General features: G+C 36.0%; 1 protein-coding gene across 4 annotated transcripts in view; it reads right to left on the reverse strand.

Annotated features, from left to right (window-relative positions):
• Positions 1 to 19,703, reverse strand: part of DZIP3 (DAZ interacting zinc finger protein 3) — a 96,778-nt gene that overhangs the window by 46,273 nt on the left and 30,802 nt on the right. For 3 of the 4 annotated variants that reach the window (XM_035000211.1, XM_035000214.1, XM_035000213.1), the window contains exons 8-12: positions 16,777 to 16,891; positions 11,267 to 11,386; positions 9,191 to 9,292; positions 6,927 to 7,019; positions 6,098 to 6,150 (exon numbers count right to left, since the gene is read on the reverse strand). In XM_035000211.1, the coding sequence (XP_034856102.1) occupies positions 6,098 to 6,150; positions 6,927 to 7,019; positions 9,191 to 9,292; positions 11,267 to 11,386; positions 16,777 to 16,891 (483 nt within the window). Of the gene's footprint in view, positions 1 to 6,097; positions 6,154 to 6,926; positions 7,020 to 9,190; positions 9,293 to 11,266; positions 11,387 to 16,776; positions 16,892 to 19,703 lie in introns of all 4 variants that reach the window. The other variant, XM_035000212.1, reaches the window with a different exon arrangement.

Below are 19,703 nucleotides of genomic sequence, written 5' to 3' on the forward strand. Positions count from 1 at the left end.
CAAATACTATAGGATATCACATATATGTGGGAGCTAAAACCCCCCAAATTCACAAAAACAGGAAGTGAAATAGTGGTTGCCAGGGATGAGGGTATGGGGAAAATGATAAGGGGGTCAAAGGGTACAAACTGGGGATCCAATTCCAGTGTACAGCACAGTGACTATAGTTAACAATACTGTTTGTATACTCGAAAGTTGCTAAGAAAATTTTTTTTTTTTTTTAAGATCTTATTGATTTATTCTAGGGAGACAGAGAGAGAGCATGCATGTGAGCAGGGGGAGAAGCAGAAGGAGAGGCAGAGAGAGAGAATCTCCAGCAGATTCCATGCTATGCACAGAGCCCGACATGGGCCTTGGTCTCATGACCCTGAGATCACAACCCCAGCCGAAACCAGGAGTCTGACGCTCAACTGGCTGGAGCTACCCAGGCGCCCCAGAAAGTCGATCTTAAAAGTTCTCATCACAAATACACATGAAAAATGTTAACACATCCATCACCTCACACAGTTAACTAACCTTACTGTGGTTATCATTTCACAATACATATACGTGTATCAAATCATCACTTTGTATACCTTAAACTTATATAATGTTATATCTTTAAAGAGCTAGGAAAGCGGCACCTGGGTGACTCAGTCGGTTAAATGTCCAACTCTTGATTTCGTCTCAGGTCATTATCTCAGGGTCCTGGGATCAAGTCCTGTTTGGGCTCCGCACTCAGCAGGGAGTCGGCTTGAGATTCTCTCCCTCTCCCACTGCCTCTCCACCCAACCCTCCCTCTCCCCCCCACCCCGGGCTCATGCACACTCTAATAAATAAATCTTAAGTTTTTTTATTTTTAAGACTTATTATAGGGGGAAAAAACCAGCAGCAATATGGAAAAAATAAATAGATCATGACCAACTGTTATTTATCCCAGGAAAGTAAGGTTGGTGCCCAATCTGGTCTGATAACAGCATTTCAAAATAAGTGAATGTAATTCAGCATATTAACAAATTAAAGAATAAGAAGAAAACCATATGATCATCTCAACGCATGCAGAGAAGCATTAATTCAATACCCATTCATGATCAAAATTTTCAGAAAAGCAGGAAAACAAAAGAATTTCTTCATCCTAAAAAAAGCTCAACTATAATCTACAGCTAACAACATACTAAATGGAAAAAAGTGGTCTTCTCTCTAAGATCTAGAAAAGGCAATGATGTCTACTCTTACCACTTGTGTTTAACATTGTACCAGAGGACCTAACCAGTGCAGTAAGTAAAGAAAAATAAACACAAAGTATATAAATTGGAAAAAAGAAATAAAGTTGTCTTCAGCCACAGATGATATGATCATCTGTAGAAAACCTCAAAGAATCTACAAAATGCTATTGGAATGATTAAATACCAAGTCACAGAATACATGTTCAGTATATACAATTCTATATAATAACTAGAAATTAAAATTTTAAAAATATCATTTGCAACAGCATAAAAAAACAAATAGGGACAATCTGACAAAATATTTACGATACTGTACACAGAAAACTATACAACATTCCTGTGCAACATCAAAGAAGATATAATTAAATGAAATTATAGTCCATGTTCATGGATGGGAAGCCTCAATATTGTTAAGAGCAAATCATTCCTAAATTGATCTACAGAGTGAACATAATCCCAATCAAAATCCCAGCAAAAAGTTTGAAAAATTTTATAAGGTATTTCTTAGATTTATTATAAAACAGCAAAGGATCTAGAACAGAAAAAAATAGTTTGGAGAAATAAGAACAAAGTTGAACTCACACCACCTAATTTCATAAGATAGTACAAAGCCATAGTAATGAAGATAGTGTGGTATTGGTAAATGGACAGATAAATGAATGGAGCACAAAAATGAGTTCAGAAGGACAATATATATAATCTATAGATTACATATATGTATATAGATGCGACAGAATGAACCTTGACCCTTATTGTCACACCATATGCAAAAATTAACTTGAAAATGGATTATAAATCTAAATGTAAAACCTAAAACTTTTTAAACTGTTAGAAAAAATACAGGAGAAAATCTTTTGATTTGGGGGTGGAAAAATTTTTCTTAAAAACACAAAAAACATTAAGCATAAAAGAAACATAAGACTTCACTGAAATTATTAATTTGTGCTTTTTGAAAGATAAGAAAATAAAGACATTCCATGGGCTAGGATAAAATATTTTTAAAATACATACTAGATAAAGAACTTTTATCTGGAATATACAAAGAAATCTTATAACTCAAAATAAGACAAACAATCCAATGAAAAAAATGGGCCAAAAATTAGAATAGATAATTCATCAAAGAAGATATATGGGTAGCAAACACATGAAAAGATATTCAACTTCATTAGTCATTAGGCAAATGCAAATTAAAACCACAATAATACACCACTACACACCTGCAGAGAAACTAGAACTCTCCAATATTGCTGGTGAGAATGGTAAAATGTACAGCTGCTTTGAAAACCATTTGGAAGTTAGTTTCTTTAACCTTAAACATATACCATATGACTCAGTACTCTTGCTCCTAGGAATTTGCACAAGAGAAATGAAAGCATACGTCTATACAAAGAGTATATATGTGAATATTTATAGCGGCTTTATTCATAATAGCCCAAACCAGAAACAACTCAAATGTCATCAACTGTTGAATGAATAAATAAGTTGTGGTACATCTATACAATGGAAGACTACTCAGCAATAAACAAAAATAAACTAGTGATAGATGCAATAACATGGATGAATCTCAAAAGCATTATGCTAAGTGAAAAAGTTCAGATGCAAAAGACTTTCCTACTAAAGGACAGTAAAAAGCAATACTATCAGAAAAGATATTATATAAGTGGTTACCCAGGTATAGAGGTTGGGAGAGGGGAATGACTACAAAAGAGATTTGGGGGAAACTTTTGGGAAGATAAAAGTATTCTGTATCTTGATCATGGTAGTGGTTACCCAACTGTATACACAGAAACTCATTTAAATGTTTACTTCTAAAGATTTAATTTTACTGTATATAAACTGTAGCTTGAAAAACCTGACCTATAAAAAGAACTTCAGTGTTTAGAAATGCATTTATAAATGGCACTTTTATAAAGAAGAGCAAGAAAAGGATGACTGTGATGGTCGGGATAACAGTTACCTAGGGAGAAGATGAGGAGTTGGGGAGACAGGCACAGTGAGTGCTTCTGGAGTGCTGGCAAAATCCTATTAACTTGGGTGGGGATATGGGGCGCCTGGGTGGCTCAGTCCTTAAGCGTCTACCTTCGGCTCAGGTCATCATCCCAGGATCCTGGGATAGAGCCCCACATCGGGCTCCCTGCTCAGTGGGAAGCCTGCTTCTCCCTCTCCCATTCCCCCTCCCCTGCTTGTATTCCCTCTCTCGCGGTGTCTCTCTCTGTCCAATAAATAAATAAAATCTTAAAAAAAAAAAAAAAAAAACTTGGGTGGGGATACAAAGGTGTTTGCTTTATGATAACTGTTAAACTCTGCATTTGTATTTTGTGAGCTTTTCCTTATATATATTTTAATAACAATAAAGCACCATCCTGTTATTCATTCATAAAACCCCATGAAGTAGCTCTTCCAAGTTTGGGTACTGAGATCCGGTTACGAGAGGATTCTCCCACAGAAAACAACTAAAGAACCTGGGCGCAGCTCCCTGAGGCACTGGAGAGTAGAAAGAAAAGACCAACTCTGCTGAGAGAGTACATGCTCAGGGGAGAGGAGGAGAGGGCTGGATGAAATGTTGGTAAGTTCACCTATCTTGGAGCTTTTAGCCTGGGGCTAGGTATAGCCTGGTGGAAAACAAAAGTCTCCTCCACTGCAGGAACCAGAAAATTGAAGCCTGGGAACCATGGCTACTGAAGAGAGCAGGGGAACCCCAAAAGGGAAAGAGTCAGAGAAGAGATCCCCAATTGTTTCTAGCCAGACCTCTGACTGCCGAACCACACATGTATGGAACACTCAAAGCAGCTCAGGTGAAGGCAAAAGATCCGAACTGAGACTGGAACCCCCCCCCCCAAAAAAGAGTTCACAGTTCATATCCAAGTTAATTGACTGTCAAAATAAAAGTAACATACCCATTGCAGAATAATGGAATTCAGAACCTCTACATCTGTCATATATTCATTGGGTACCAGCTATATGTCAGGCACCCATATGGCATTATGCTATGCACTAGGAATATACTAGTAAGCAAGATAAAGTGCTTGCCTTCAAGGAGATTACAGTCAAATGGAGAAGATAGCCAAGAAAGTATAATAAAACTTAGTACAGTTGACCTTTGAACATGGTTTGAACTTTACATGGATTTTTTTTTTTTTTTTTGGTAAATTCAGTATAAATGTATTTTCTCTTTCTTACAATTTTCTTAATATTTTCTTTTCTCTAGTTTTTTTTTTAACAATACAGTATATAATACATATACAAAATATGTGTTAGTTGGCTATTTATGCTATCAGTAAGGCTTCCAGTCAACAACAGGCTGTTAGTAGCCTGTTAAGTTTTGGGGGAGTCAAAAATTACATGCAAATTTTTGATTGTGGGGGGCAGGGAGGGTCAGCACCCCTAACCCCCATATTGTTCCAGGATCAACAGTAAATTTTTTGATAGAAGTAGTAAAGGAAACATGTGATAGATACACCTAACCTAATGTAAGTAAGTCTTTCCAAAGATTTTAATCAGGCAAAGCCAAAGGAGTAGAGTATCCAAGCAAGGCCTGGAGGTCCAATAGATGGCATACTTAAGAATTAAAAGAAGCTTGGTATAGTTGGTGCATAAACAGTAAGAAAAGAATGACGAGAGAGGACACTAGTGAGTGCAGCAGGGACAAAGTCATCTAAAGAGCCAACCTAAGAAGTCTGAACTAAATTAAAAGCAATGAGAAGCCTCTGAAAGATTTTTAAACAGAGATGTGATATAGTTCCATTTTCATTTTTGAGAAGTGTTCTTGATGGCTATGTAAACAACACAAGTGAAGAAAGGTAAGGCTAAGAACAAAAAGGCCATTTAGAAGCGGTTTCAGAATTCCAAGTGAGAAATAATAACTTCATTTAGTTTAATGCAAATGTAGGGACAGAAGTAAGGAGGCATTTACAATATTTTTAAGAAGCTGAACTGACTGGACTTTAAAAAATTACAGAGCAGTGTTGGGAAGAAAGATTGCAAGTCCATTTGTGGGCATGCTGAACTACAGATATTTTTGGAAAAAAGAAGTGGAGCTATTTAGTACACCAATAATAGATCTAGATTTTAGGAGTGGAACCTGTGCTAGAGGTAAAGACTTGGGTTTTCATTAACTCATGAAGGAAAACTGATGTCTTAGAAATCAATGCCATATTCCTGGTAGACTGAAAAATGGTAGAAATTTACAGAATCAAAGAATTAGGAGAATATTTTATATTGAAATTTCTAATTTCAATAGCAATAATGCTCTATACCTCTTTGAGTTCCCAGCTTATACTGTATCTTCCTCTGCAATATAGTTTTCTCATCCAAGAAATAAGAAAATTCTAATTGTCAGACAAGCTTGGAGGCCTGGATGAGTTTTGAAAGCTAAGAGAAAGTTTTTATATCATAACAACCTGATTTAAATAACTTTAAGAAAAATATGTTTTGTGGGGCGCCTGGGTGGCTCAGATGGTTAAGCGTCTGCCTTCAGCTCAGGTCATGATCCCAGGGTCCTGGGATCGAGTCCCACATCGGGCTCCCTGCTCCTTGGGAGCCTGCTTCTCCCTCTGCCTCTCTCTCTCTCTGTCTGTCTCTCATGAATAAATAAATAAAAAAAAAAAAAAAAGAAAAAAAAAAAGAAAAATATGTTTTGTTTTCAAGAAAGGATTATTTTCATACTTAAGGGAAAAGTATCCACCTAATTTACTCTTATTTACTTTAGAATTTAAATGTCTACAAAGTGGGGAGAGAGGGGGAAATAAATGTCAACCAAATATAATTTTTTCATACAGCTAATACTACCTTTAAACTTAATGGAGCTCCAACAAATGAACAGAAACAGAAAAAAGCAGCAAGTAAAAAATATATACATGCTCAGGAAAATGAATATTTTATTTCAAGCTTACCTTGCTCCTAAATTTTCAATGGTTATATATTCATCCTTTCTCACAACTTCAAACTGCAAGTGATGGAAAAAAAATAGCCCTAAAGTAGTTCAATTTTCAAAATTCTTTAGTGTTACTTCTTAGCCTTAATATTTGAAAAAAGACAGTGAGAATGAAGCTATAGAGGTTTCAAAACAAATAAAACAGAAGTAACAAGGTGAGCCATAAGCAATCCTAATCAAACAACAAACTAGAGTTGATCTGAAAAAGCAATCCTATTATATATCAGTATAGGATTTAAATGCTGAATCTGAAATACAAAAATAAATATATGTGAAGAAAGAAATAATACATATTTCTAATTTTGGTTTATTTACTTATATACTGAAAATTCAACAAGTTATTTCATTAAATAAAAAAAATTAAGTGGATACCATTTGAGTATGTAACAGGTACAATATGTTCTACAGATATATTCATGGGAAGATGCTCACAGACTAAAAGAAGTTCAGAAAGTCTAAAATTGTTTTTAACCTTGGATGGCACAGAATTAGATTATCATTCTCAGTTTATGACAGACTTTCCTCATTGGTACAGCCATTGCCAGCTTTGTCTCTCTCCCTCCCTCCCCCGTGTGTCTTTATTTTTAATTTTTTTTTTTTTTTAATTCCTAAGGACCACATAAATAGTACTTTGGAGAAATCAAAGCAATAGGAAGGTCAGAGAGCTTAGTCATCATCAAAGAGAAAAAATATGACTAGAATACCATTATTATGATTCTCAAATCTGTTTGAAGTAAAAAATACCATTCCAGTGAAAGCAAACAAAAAAATAAGAAAAAGATACTCACCAAAATTTTAACAATTCCAGGTACATCACATTGTAGCATCCTTACCATGTCACCTGTACATCCTTCCTTCAAACATTTTTTCCCACTAAAGGTCTAAAATTATCAATAGAAAAAACAACCAACATTTGCATCAACATGGATGGAACTGGAGGAGATTATGCTAAGTGAAATAAGTCAAACAGAGAAAGACAATTATCATATGGTTTCACTTATTTGTGGAATATAAGGAATAGCATGGAGGACATTAGGAGAAGGAAGGGAAAAATGAAGGGGCGGGGGAATCAGGGTGAGATGAACCATGAGAGACTATGGACTCCAGGAATCAAACTGAGGGTTTTAGAAGGGAGGGGGTGGGGGGATGGGTGAGCCCAGTGATGGGTATTAAGGAGGGCATGTATTGCATGGAGCATGGAGTGCTATAGGCAAACAATGAATCATGGAACACTACATCAAAAACTAATGATGGGGCGCCTGGGTGGCTCAGTTGGTTAAGCGACTGCCTTCGGCTCAGGTCATGATCCTGGAGTCCCGGGATCGAGTCCCATATCGGGCTCCTTGCTCAGCAGGGGGTCTGCTTCTCCCTCTGACCCTCCCCCCTCTCATGTGCTCTCTCTCTCTCATTCTCTCTCTCTCAAATAAATAAAATCTTTAAAAAATATATCTAAAAAAAAAAACAACTAATGATGTACTGTATGGTAACTAACATAATAAAAAAAATCATAAAAAAAATACTAATAGAAAAAATATAAAATAGAAATAGAAAAAAAATCACTAATGTGCAAATCTGATTAAAGTTAAAAGCAGATGTTGTTAGATGGTAAAACAAAAGATGTGGATAAACATTTGAGAGTTAGCTGTTTAAAGATAGTCCATTTCATGTATCAGTGGATTTCCTATTTAAAATGCATGATCACACTTTTCTGTCTCATCATTTCTATTTCAAAGTCTTCAAGTACCAAAAACAGCCTAAAATGTATTCACTGCCCCTAGGGAAAGCAACTTCAAGTGAAATGTACTGATTAAGCAAGTGTAAAAAGGAATACTGAATATCTACCAGATATATGAGGATTCCAGGGAAAAGAATAAAAATGTTGACTCCTTTCTCTGGTTCTGAACTTGCTATTTCCCCTGGTTAAGTTATTTAGTTTTCTTGTACTTCTTTTTCTGAGGTTGAGCTATATTGATTGCCCTAACAATCAAAGAAAGTGAAAAGTATTCATATGTTGCTTAAAAAAATGAATTAACAACACTTCACACAATGATTTTTAGTGTACAATGCAAGTTCACGTTTTATCTAGTAATCCTCACAATCTTAAGAAGTAGGTAGTACTATTCTCACTTTATGGTTTAGAAAACTGAGTCTCTGAATGACTAAATCACCAGCCTAATGTAAAAAAAAAAAAAAAGTAAGTGGCTCAATCTGGACTTGAACCCAGATCACCCAACTCTATATACAGTGCTCTTTCTACTATGCCACAATTGCTTTATAAAGGTTTTCTGTTGTCTGCACAATATAAGCACTCTAGAACCAAACAGTATAAACCCAACTTATGGCCATTAGCTCACTAAAGAGTAATCAATATAGAATTGGGCTTTGGATTTCTACTTTCATAAGAATTTAATTTAGTTATATTACTTTAGGTAAATATAAATAATTACAAATATATGATTGAAGACTATAAACTTTATTATTTTTCTCTATCCCTTAAAAAAGAAACTATCCTAAAATTGTATATGTCCTTTCCATTTTTTTGTTTAGCAATTATATTCTTTGATTCTATGTCTTTTATGTGAATACACACAATATTTCTATTTTTTTAAATTTTTCTTTTTTTTTTAATCAGTGTGTGTGAGCACAAGCAGGGGGAGTGTCAGGCAGAGGGAGAAGCAGGCTCCCTGCCAAGCAAGGAGTCCGATGTGGGACTCAATTCCAGGACCTTAGGATCATGACCTGAGCCAAAGACAGCCACTTAACTCACTCAGCCGCTCAGGCATCCCACAATATTTCTATTTTTAAGAGCATAAACTTCTAAAAGGAAGGGAACAAATTGACAGAAATTACTAACCAAAGCAACTAGCAGAGTATCCCCTGCAAAGATGTGTTTAATAAATGGTGATGATGAACAAAGAATAATGAGGAGAAGAGCATCAGAGACATTAGGGAAAGAAAAATAGAGTGAGAAAAAAAGCAGAGGATGTGAACAGGAAGAAATGGGATGGATAAAGGAAGAAATGCTGTAAAGTTTTGAAGGAAAAACAAATACCTGATCGTTTTCACCTGGATATTTTAAATTCTTGAACTTTTTCCAACAAATTTTATGGAAATAAACACAGCAGCTTTTACTGCACATTAATTGAAAAAATCCCTGGAAAAGACAAAAGTAAGCTGTTGATATGGAAATAATAATTCATGTAGGTATAGAAAATACTACTGTAAGTCTCATTCATTCATTCATTCATTCACTTATTTAGACATGAACACCTTAAGTGACTTTCAAAATTATGCTGTAACTAGGTGAGTTTTACATGGCATTCAAAATTTATCAACAGATCATTAGTAATCAAAGAACTTTATAAGTCATTTTTCATAGGTCCATTTTTTACATCACTAAAGACAGAAGCATTAGGACAAAAAGAAAAGGCAGTGATGGGAATAAGCCAATGTAATATTTTCCATATACTGACACATATACTGTTGTTCTGATACAACAAAATATCAGAAATTTGGTGAGTGACCTTTTTAGAGGAATATGTTATCTACCCCTCTTCACCTCCATTTTTACATTTCTCTTTTCCTCCAGCTCCAATTCCATACCATTTTCCCCTGGCATCTCTGTTAACAATCATTAGACCTGATCTGCAATATTAATAACAGCTACTGTATTATCCCAAGGTATAAATTTCTAGTCCTTCCCAGTATGTACTCCCTGGGAACTACAGTCCTGCTTCCTTTAAATAGGTAAACTACTTGGAAGACAAAGATCTAAACTTTGTGGCCAGGACCTGCTGCTGCTACATGCTGTCCATGTGACTGGAACCCTGGAAGCCTTCCTGGGAAACCTTAGGACCATACCACCATGTCACCTAAACCAGACCCAACTTGCCCCCACCCTAAGCACCCCACTTCACCAGGCTCACTTCCCAATACCTGTGTTACTCTAATGAATACATTTTGGATTTTTCCCCCCACCACTCAATGTATACATCATGCCTTGCAACTGGATTTCCATTATATGAAAGAAGTGGTGTCAAATTGACACTGATGGTCACATCTCATCCTATCTTGTGATTTCGCACAGCCTTATTCTGATATAGCCAGAGACAACTAGATTTGATGTACTTTGCTGAATTTCTTCAAATCCAGGCTGGTTTCATTTGCTTGCCCAAGACCCATTCAACAGATAACGATCACTTACTTAGTAACAGAATTCTTGAAGAGTAACAACCTTTCTCCTTAGTAAAATGCTAATATTCTCAACCTATAACATTTCAAACTATAAAGAATATTTTACATAATTTTTACTGTTATGATTGCAGGGACATTAACTATAACTACAGAGACATGTGAATATTACAAAATCCCTAGCAAAATCGATTCATTTTTTATTGACTCACAGGATATATGTAATTTCTGCTCACTATGAATCTAAGTTCTTTGAGATACTCAGTTTTTTTTAAAGATTTATTTATTTGAGACAGAGGTGGAGAGAGTGCAGGTTCACACTCAAGCAGGGGGAGGGGCAGAGGGACAGAAAGGCAGAGAGAGAATCTCCAGCAGATTCCCCACCACTATCTATTCGGCTTCAAGCCAGAAATCTTAAAGTCATCTATTGCATAATGGATTCCATCACCCTTTGCATGCAATACATCATCAAGTAATTGTTGCGCCTTTTCCATGATGACCTGAGCTGAAATCAAGAGTTGGATGCTTAACCAACTGAGCCATGCAGGCACCCCGAGATATTCAACTTCTTAACTGCATTACTACTATAATTAAACTAAGAACTCTTTTTTTTTTTTAAAGATTTATTTATTTATTTATTTGACAGAGAGAGAGAGAGCACAAGCAGGGGAAGCAGCAGGCAGAGGGAGAGGGAGAAGCAGGCTCCCCGCTGAGCAGGGAGCCCAATGCGGGGCTCTATCCCAGGACCCTGGGATCATGACCTGAGCCAAAGGCAGCCGCTTAACCGACTGAACCACCCAAGCACCCCTAAGTACTCTTTTTAAACAATATTTTGATGCATGATGACAGTAATTTTTATCTAAGTTTAATTTTATAATTTCATTTTTTTAATTTTTTTTAATAATTTCATTTTTAAAAATACTTAAATTTATATTACCTTGTAATTGGTGTTCTTTAAAATGTCAGCTTCACAAGATCGTTCACAATCTAGATAACTGCAAATAGTCTGCTTCATTATATTATTTTCTGTTGTCTTGATAAAATCATTAAGAAGATCCTAGATTTTAAAAATTAAAAAAATCTCATGAATTATTAGTAACAAGACGGCAACACTTCCAATATTTTACCTTAAATAATATGTCCATTTTATTATCTCCCTTTTTGAAGGCATTGTATGTTTTTTAAAATAAAAAAACAGTAACATATTTTCCTCATTCAAAGTAAACAATATATGGGAAGGCCCTAAATTAGAAATACTGGGTTTATTACTGAACATAAACATGGAGAAAGGAAAAAAGTCTATGTCTGAAGCTGTACCTCTCTTCACCATCCCAACTCATAGCATAACACCTGGCATGTTCCTATTAAAAACTACTTCCTATTAAAAACTATCATACACACACACACACACACATCACGGGAGCCCAGGAGGATCTGCTAGAACTGGTCCCCAAAACACCATATTGGCAGTGGGATTCCTGGAGTGGTGCAATATGCCACTCACTGCCATTATGGATAGACGTAGCATACAGAAATATGCTTCCAATGTTCAGAGTTATAACTTGGAATGCAATTTCCTATTTTCAAATGCTGATTAAACGTAGGTGAAACACATTATGAACTCTATGTTAAGCAGGTCCTTAGACCAGGTCCTTAAAACTTATCCCTTAGAAAGAGAGTATTACAAGATTTCAAATAGTATTTCTAATATACTGAGAATATACAACATGACAAATAAGCTCCTACAGACTGTTTGATAAATCTAGTCACCATTCATAACATTCCTTTGATGGCATTCAGAATTTTAAATTGATAGCTGATACTGAAGAATAAAGATGTTTTGACCAAGTCAACTAAAATGTTTTAAATATCAAGATAAGAGAGAAAGGCATTTAAGGACCTGTCATATGAAGGTAGTATATTCTGTCAGCATAGCCAATAGCCAAGTGGAAATGCAGAAAAAAGAAATAGGCTCACAGAATGTATATAACTACTGCAGTTTCACAGATCTCAAACTTAATAGTTCAATATTGATCTACTGACACACCCACCAAATATATGCCACATATATACATAAGCCTATATGCAGCTATATGAGTATACTTATCTGTGTTCTCCATTTTCTCTACCCTGCCCCTTGTCTTCTTTAGAACACTAACTACAATTTGTAACTATTAGTTGTTTTTTTTTTTTTCCTTTTTTAATTCTTTTGTTCCTTGTTCTTTACTCCTTATCTCTTGCCTCTAGTTTTTGGCATTCATTCATTCAACATATTTACTGAGTGCCTGTTATAAGCCAGGTTGTTATGGAAGTTAAGGGATGTTATGGATGTTAAGGAGAAAGCAGTAAACTTAGCAGGTCCATGGGACTTACACCAATATCATCTACCACTATCTATTCAGCTTCAAGCCAGAAATCTTAAAGTCATCTATGGCATAAGGGATTCCAACACCCTTTGCACACAATACATCATCAAGTAATTGTTGCGTCTTTTCTCAAAATACATTGCAAATTCTTCCATTTCTATCTCCATTGCTAACACTCTGTTTTACCTAGATTATTAGCTGTAATAGCTGTCTAACTGGTGCCCCCCTTCCCCACCTACTCTGCTCCAAGGTATTCTCTATACAGAAGCAAAAAATGTTAGTTCCTTGCTTAAAACCCTTCAATGGCTTCCCACAGTACCTAAAATAAAGTCTTAACCCTAACCATGGACGGACTGCAAGGTTCTGCAGAACCTGCAGAATCTAAATTCAGTATATCTAGCCATCTCTTTGAATTCATCTCTAGCCTTGCTCATTATAAAATTCATATGGTTTTATTTTTTCAGTTCTTCAAACTTGTGTGTCAAGGCCTAAGGGCTTTCCCACACTCTTTTTCATTTACCGAGAATACTCTTCCCCCAGTCTTTACAGAGCTAGTTCTATTCTCAACCTTCTGGTTCCCACTTAAATATCACCTCCCAGAGAGGCACACATGCATATGTGCATCTATACATATAGATAGGTATATACAGGTATATGAGTGTGTATCTGTTCCCTATTTCTCATTTTATTATAATTTGATTATATCATTCCAGTGTTTAAAAGTCTTCAGGGGTTTCATATTAACTTCAAGAAAGGGTCTGAACCCCATACTTGGCTTATATAAGGCCTTCCAGGATCTGGCTGACATTTACCTCTGATATATTATGCATTCATGAAACAAAAACAGACTGTCATTTAAAAAAAAAAAAAAAAAAAAGGAACATTCGTAACAACAGAAACTCTTGGTAGATAACAGCTGAAATAATCATTAAAATTAAAAATTCAATAAAAGGATAGGAACAAGGGTAATGTTAAAAATAACCATATGAAAGGACACTACCCTGCTATATCCCCCCACAGGATGAGTTTATCTAAGGGGATATATGAAGATAGGAGCAAATGGGGCAGGGTAGGCCTTTGGTAGAACTCACCTAGGATAAAGGGGTACAGGCCAGCCCTCTAAATGCCCTAAAAAAACTAATCACAATGTCTGGGAAGCAAAACTTTTGGTGGGGTACCAGGCACCAATCATAACAGATTAAGAACATGCTGGCCTACAGCCACAACAGGGTCACTGAAGCACTCTGCCCTACCAGACATTAAACCTTTATTGTATTTTAAAGAAGTACAGGGAGGGAGGGCTGGTGGAAAGTCCAAAGCAGCTGGAATGGTGGCTGGGTGCCCAAGAAACCCATGGCAGCAACTGTTTTTGAAATAGTACATAAATATTTTAATCTTATAACAACTAATATGATAGCACTAGTGTGCACTGGTTGATTATCAGGCCTACGCAGAAAGTTACAGTTGAGAAAAATCTCCTAGAAAATAAAACAAAAAGATAAAATGTAATAAATAGGGGAAAAAACAAGAAAATCATAGATTTAGTCAAAGATATCAAGTATCTGAATAACAAACATTTCATAAATAAAATGAAAAAATCATCTAATAAATTTTTTGAATGTCCCAGAACATTTTCAAAACAGCTCAGAACACTAGGGAACACAGAATATCCTAAAAACTCCCAGAAAGAAAAAAAAAATAAAACAGGTTATAAGCAAAAGATTGAGAATCAGAACATCAGATTTCTCAAAAGTAATACTGGAAGCAAGGAGATAACAGAAACACTCTGAAAACATGAAGGAAAATAATTTACAACCTACAATTCTATGCCCAGGCAAGACATAAATAAAGTGTGCAAAAAATAAATTATTTTGAAGACTTGAAAGGTCTCAAAAAATTTACCTCCCAGTCATACCCTTCTCTAAGAAGCTGCTGAATGAGTTGTAACACCAGAACAAGGAGTAAACCTAAAAATAGAAAAACCTGAGATCTAAGAAACAGAGGATTCTACATAGAAGTGAAGGTTAATCCAAGGAATAAAAGAAAACCCTAAAGCAAATTTAATAAAAATGTATAACTATTGGTAGGATGGGGAAAGAGAAGCGTATGTATAAAGGGGATGTATAAGAGAGCTAATAAACCCTCCTCATCTGCCACAGTGGCAAGTCAAAAGATAGTATCTAAAATGGAGAAGTATTATAAAAAGCAGTACACATCTTTTCAAAAGATACAGATATATCAAAGAAATATGCCTAGAGAGCTGGAAGAAGGTGTCTCTAGTTAGGAACTACAATCAGAGATGATGGACCACAGACTGTTAATGTTAAGTCTTTTAATATTATTTAACAAACTTTAATATTATTTAACAAACTATTATTTTGCTGGAAACAAAAATTCACTAAAAATATTTGGATAATAAAGAAAAATATTTTAAAAGGAGGAGGAAAAAGAGAAAACTAAGACCAAGTAGGGACTGCTTTAGGCAAGCACAAAAGTTTAATGTTAAAAATAATATATAAAATCATTATTAAGTCTAGGTTTAAAGTCATGTGATTTTCCTGACAAATGCCAAAGTGTTTGCTTATTCTACTGATTACTGAGAGCTATGTTAAAATAGTACTCTGTGATTGAAGAGTTTTCTATCTCTCCTTCTAGTGTTACCAGTTTTTGTCCCATATATTTTGAAGCTATATTTTTAGGTTTATACAATTTGAGTTGCTATAGCTTCCAAGAAAACTGAATTTTGTATTTTTTCAAAACATCTGCTTTGAGGAATGGATCTGGCTTTCAACTCAGCCAATATATAAGGATCTAGAAAGGTTTAAAGTAAAAGTCTGGAAAGAGATCATTCAAACACTATGAGAAACCTACTTTAGCTATTTTCATACTAAACTAATTAAAAAGTTACTTTAATATGGCTTAAAAGATGGATAAAAATTACCGCAGAATTAAGAATACCAAGAAGGTGTGAGGAAATGGAAACTCTCATACTTCATCTTAAGAATACAAACTGGTGGGGTGCCTGGTTGGCTCAGTCGGTTAAGCATCTGACTCTTGATTTCGGGTCTAGTCATGATCTCAGGGTCATGAGATCAAGCCCCGAGCCCCATGTGAGACTCCTTGCTCAGTGCAAAGTCTGCTTGAGATTCTCTCCCTCTCCCTTTGCCCCTCCCCCAGGTCATACGTGCACACGCATGTGTGCCCTCTTTCTCCCTCTAAAAAAAAAAGAAAAAAAGAACACAAACTGGTACAAACTTTGAAAAGAAATACGAAGATATATATCAACAACTTTACAAATGTGTAAAGACTTGATTCACTATTCCACCTTTAGAAATTTGTCCTATTGGAATTATGTGGGAAATGCACAAAGATCACTTTACATAATAGTGAAAAACTGGAATGTTTAGGATAAACTAAATGTTCAATAGCAGGAAACTGGTTACACAAATTAAAGCACAGTTACATGATAGACCATGAAAAAAAATCATACTGTACAATAATCTAACTACTGGGAAATTCACAGTATGTATTTCCAAACTACACATCAATGTGCATAACATCATTCCAATTTACTAAAAATAAAAGGTACAAGTGTTTATACATGTGTGTCTGGAAAGACATAAATGAAAATACTAATAGTTTCTCCATTTGAAGAAATATGGATGATTTTATCTTTGAGCACTTTTATATCTTTCAAGTTTTCTGAAATAAGTTTTTCAAGTTATCTTAGTACTTTTTAAATTTAAATCAACAACAAAATAATGGTAAATATAATTAGTAAAAAGAATTAACTATTACATTTAGCTCTAGCCATGTGAAGTACTGGACTGGTATAGCTTTTAATCTTGTTTGTATATATTACAAATCTTGTTATTTGCTAACCCAGCCACCTCACTTCTCTCTGTGCTGAATCTTACATTCTGCACTAGGTAATGGAATCAATGTTGTTTCTTATATAAAAAGCTAATTTCCAACAAAAGAATGTGCTTGCTATAGAATATGACAAAGTTAGAACAGACCACACTTCATCAAAAATGACTCTGATTAGTCACAGATGAAATGTTCTTAAACAATTTCTTACTTTAAAAGTTGTAGGTAAATCTTCATCTTCTGTAGGATCTATGTCAAACCAATGATCATTTGTATCTCCTATTTCTTGTAAGCTTTTATGAAATTCTAGCAGTCCTCCATTATATCTGCAAGGCATTTTAAAATAAGGTTAGTCTGAATGGGACTCTAACTAGATAGTTTACCAGTAAGACAATAAGCAACCCCCCCCTTTTTTTTTTTTTTTTTTGTGGTAAGTAGGGTGGTGATAACCTCTGGCATGCTATAGAAATACAAATGCTAGGACTCTCACCTGTGGTAGATTGGGATGAAATACAGGTGGAAGGGGAGGCAATAGATTATGTAGTAGCTCAAGCTTGAACAGTATGGGGGCCATGGTAATTAAAGGGATTGTAGAGTTGGTTGGCTTTTGTCTACTGTCTTGGAAGCCTTGAAGAAAGAGAATGACAGGCACAGGTCAGCCAACTGTTGACTCAGGGCACACTGTGAAAGACAGAGGACTCTATGGCAGCATTTAAAAAGGCTCTCATCTCCTACAGTCATAAAGATAATCTGTACTGAAAAATCAGGCCAGATTTAATCACAAGGTGAAACAAACTGCAAAAGAGACCAAATGCACCTCCTTGACAGGACTATTACCAATTCAGGACACTCTGTGAAAGCTAAAAGGTCTCTATGGTAACATTTTAAAAAACCTTTATCAAGACTAATCTTGTAAGGGCAGACTGTGCTGAAAATGAGGCCCAGTATTTAATCACAAGGGTAGAACAACAGCAGAGACTAAAAGCACTGCCTCAGCAGGACTGTTATGCTAGAATCAGGGCTTTGATAGGAAACAAGTCGACCCTGAGATCTGAAATGGGGACATTTAAATGAAACCTCTAAATTGTCCTGAACCCTCTGGCTGACAAGGACCCCCTTTTTTTTTTGCTAGAGGAGTACAGAATCCCTTTACTGACCAAGCCAAAATATCATCTAAGGTGCATATATCAAAAGATGAAGCCCTTCCTTCTCAAGATCCTCTCCTATCTCTTCTCATTGCTCACAGACCAATAACTCTAGGATCGGGTATAAGCAGAGCCCAAGTGGGAAAATAGAGTCCCTGCCCCTAAAGGAAAAGCTGATTCACCACAAGAATTGCAGAACTTGACAAGTATATACTGGCAGGAACACATGTGGGAGTGGATCTTAAGAGTGCCAAACCAACACACAGACACAGCTGCATAGGGAAGTGTATGTTGATATGGGATGACTCCTCCATAGTTCAAGATTTACTTTCCTAGCAAGGACACCTGAGCCACCTGAGCCAACATGCTGCTGAGGCTACGTCAAGCTTGGATCCAACAATGGCTTACAGTAATTGAGGTGGAGATGCTGGAAATTTTTTGGCAGGGTATTGAAGAAAGCTCAGGGAGATAAGGATGTTAGAATGGACTTCCTACATAAGACCAAAGAAGCCACCACTAGACAAAGCTCCCTGGAAAGGCCCAGAAGACACTCCATCCATTAAAGCAGTTAAGAAATACACAGTGAGAAAGGCACCAGTGTCTTTGAGCAGCTCAGTGGTAACTGTTCTCTGTAGGCCAAGGATGAAAGTAAATGATGCTATCATGTGACTGGGCTTTCTGGTATCAGTGATATGGAAAACAGATTCTCTCCAATGCCCAACGGTAAAGAGACTAAAGAGTAGTTCACACATCTGAGGGAAGGACAGCAGTATACATTCTTTGTCTTGTCTCACAGCTATGTGAATTCTCTTTACGATATAGACTAAAGAGATTCTGACCATCCTGAAATTCTGCAAAACATCACACTGGCCCACTATATTGATGACATCATGCTAGTAAATGGGAAGCAGGAAGTCTTCTGGGTAGAACAAGTAAAAAACAAGCATGCCAGAGGATAGAAGATAAACCTTACAAGAGAATCAGGTAACTCCCACAGAGGTGACTCTTTTAGGAATCCCATGGTTGGGCCCAGCAGTAATCTTGCATAAGGATTGGCACAGCTGCCAAATTCATCTTTCAAAAGTCTCAGCCACACATGATTTCCTCAGGAAGACTTCTGATTCCCAGAACTGGACTGGGTGTCCAGTGAAGACTATTTATTTATTGCATTTTCTTTCATAGCTCTTTATCATATTTCATAATTATTTGTATAACTGATTATTTGATTAAGGTCTATAAACTTCACTATACTATCAGTTACATGAAGACAGGAACTGTCTATTTTGCAAACTCTCATATCCCCAATACTTAGCACACACAATCTCTAGACTATACTACATTCTTAGCAAATAAAATCAATAAATTAGGGGCGCCTGGGTGGCTCAGTTAGTTAAGCAACTGCCTTCGGCTCAGGTCATGATCCTGGAGTCCCGGGATCGAGTCCCGCATCGGGCTCCCTGCTCGGCAGGGAGTCTGCTTCTCCCGCTGACCTTCCCCCCTCTCATGCTCTCTCTATCTCATTCTCTCTCAAATAAATGAATAAAATCTTTAAAAAAAAAAAATCAATAAATTATGCTACAAAAGCTAAGGATCTCCATATAGGAAGTAAATAGATAGTCTGCACAATTTCACTAAATGTGTAATCCCCAGTATTTCCCAAACCCAGCACCTGGACCCTTTCAATGCTTTAGAAGCTCATTTATACCTTAAACATCTATTCCCACTGGTGACAGTATTAATAACTATAATCATCATTTATTTATTAAACCTAGCATTTTTGTGTTCTGAGCACTTATTTAATCATCTGCAACATCCTTATAAGGTAGGCACTATTATTAGTTCCATTTTACAGGTAAGAAAAAATAAGGCTGAGTAACATTACATTTCTCAGGGTCATAGATAGGGTACATGGCAGAAAATGTATTTAAACCCAGGTCTGTCAGACTCCAAAGCCTATGTTCCTCATGTCTTTGCTACACTGCCTTTTATTGCC

Source organism: Mirounga leonina, unplaced genomic scaffold, assembly GCF_011800145.1.
Source record: "Mirounga leonina isolate KUSES-001 unplaced genomic scaffold, KU_Mleo_1.0 Mir_115, whole genome shotgun sequence".
Taxonomy (NCBI): Eukaryota; Metazoa; Chordata; class Mammalia; order Carnivora; family Phocidae; genus Mirounga; species Mirounga leonina.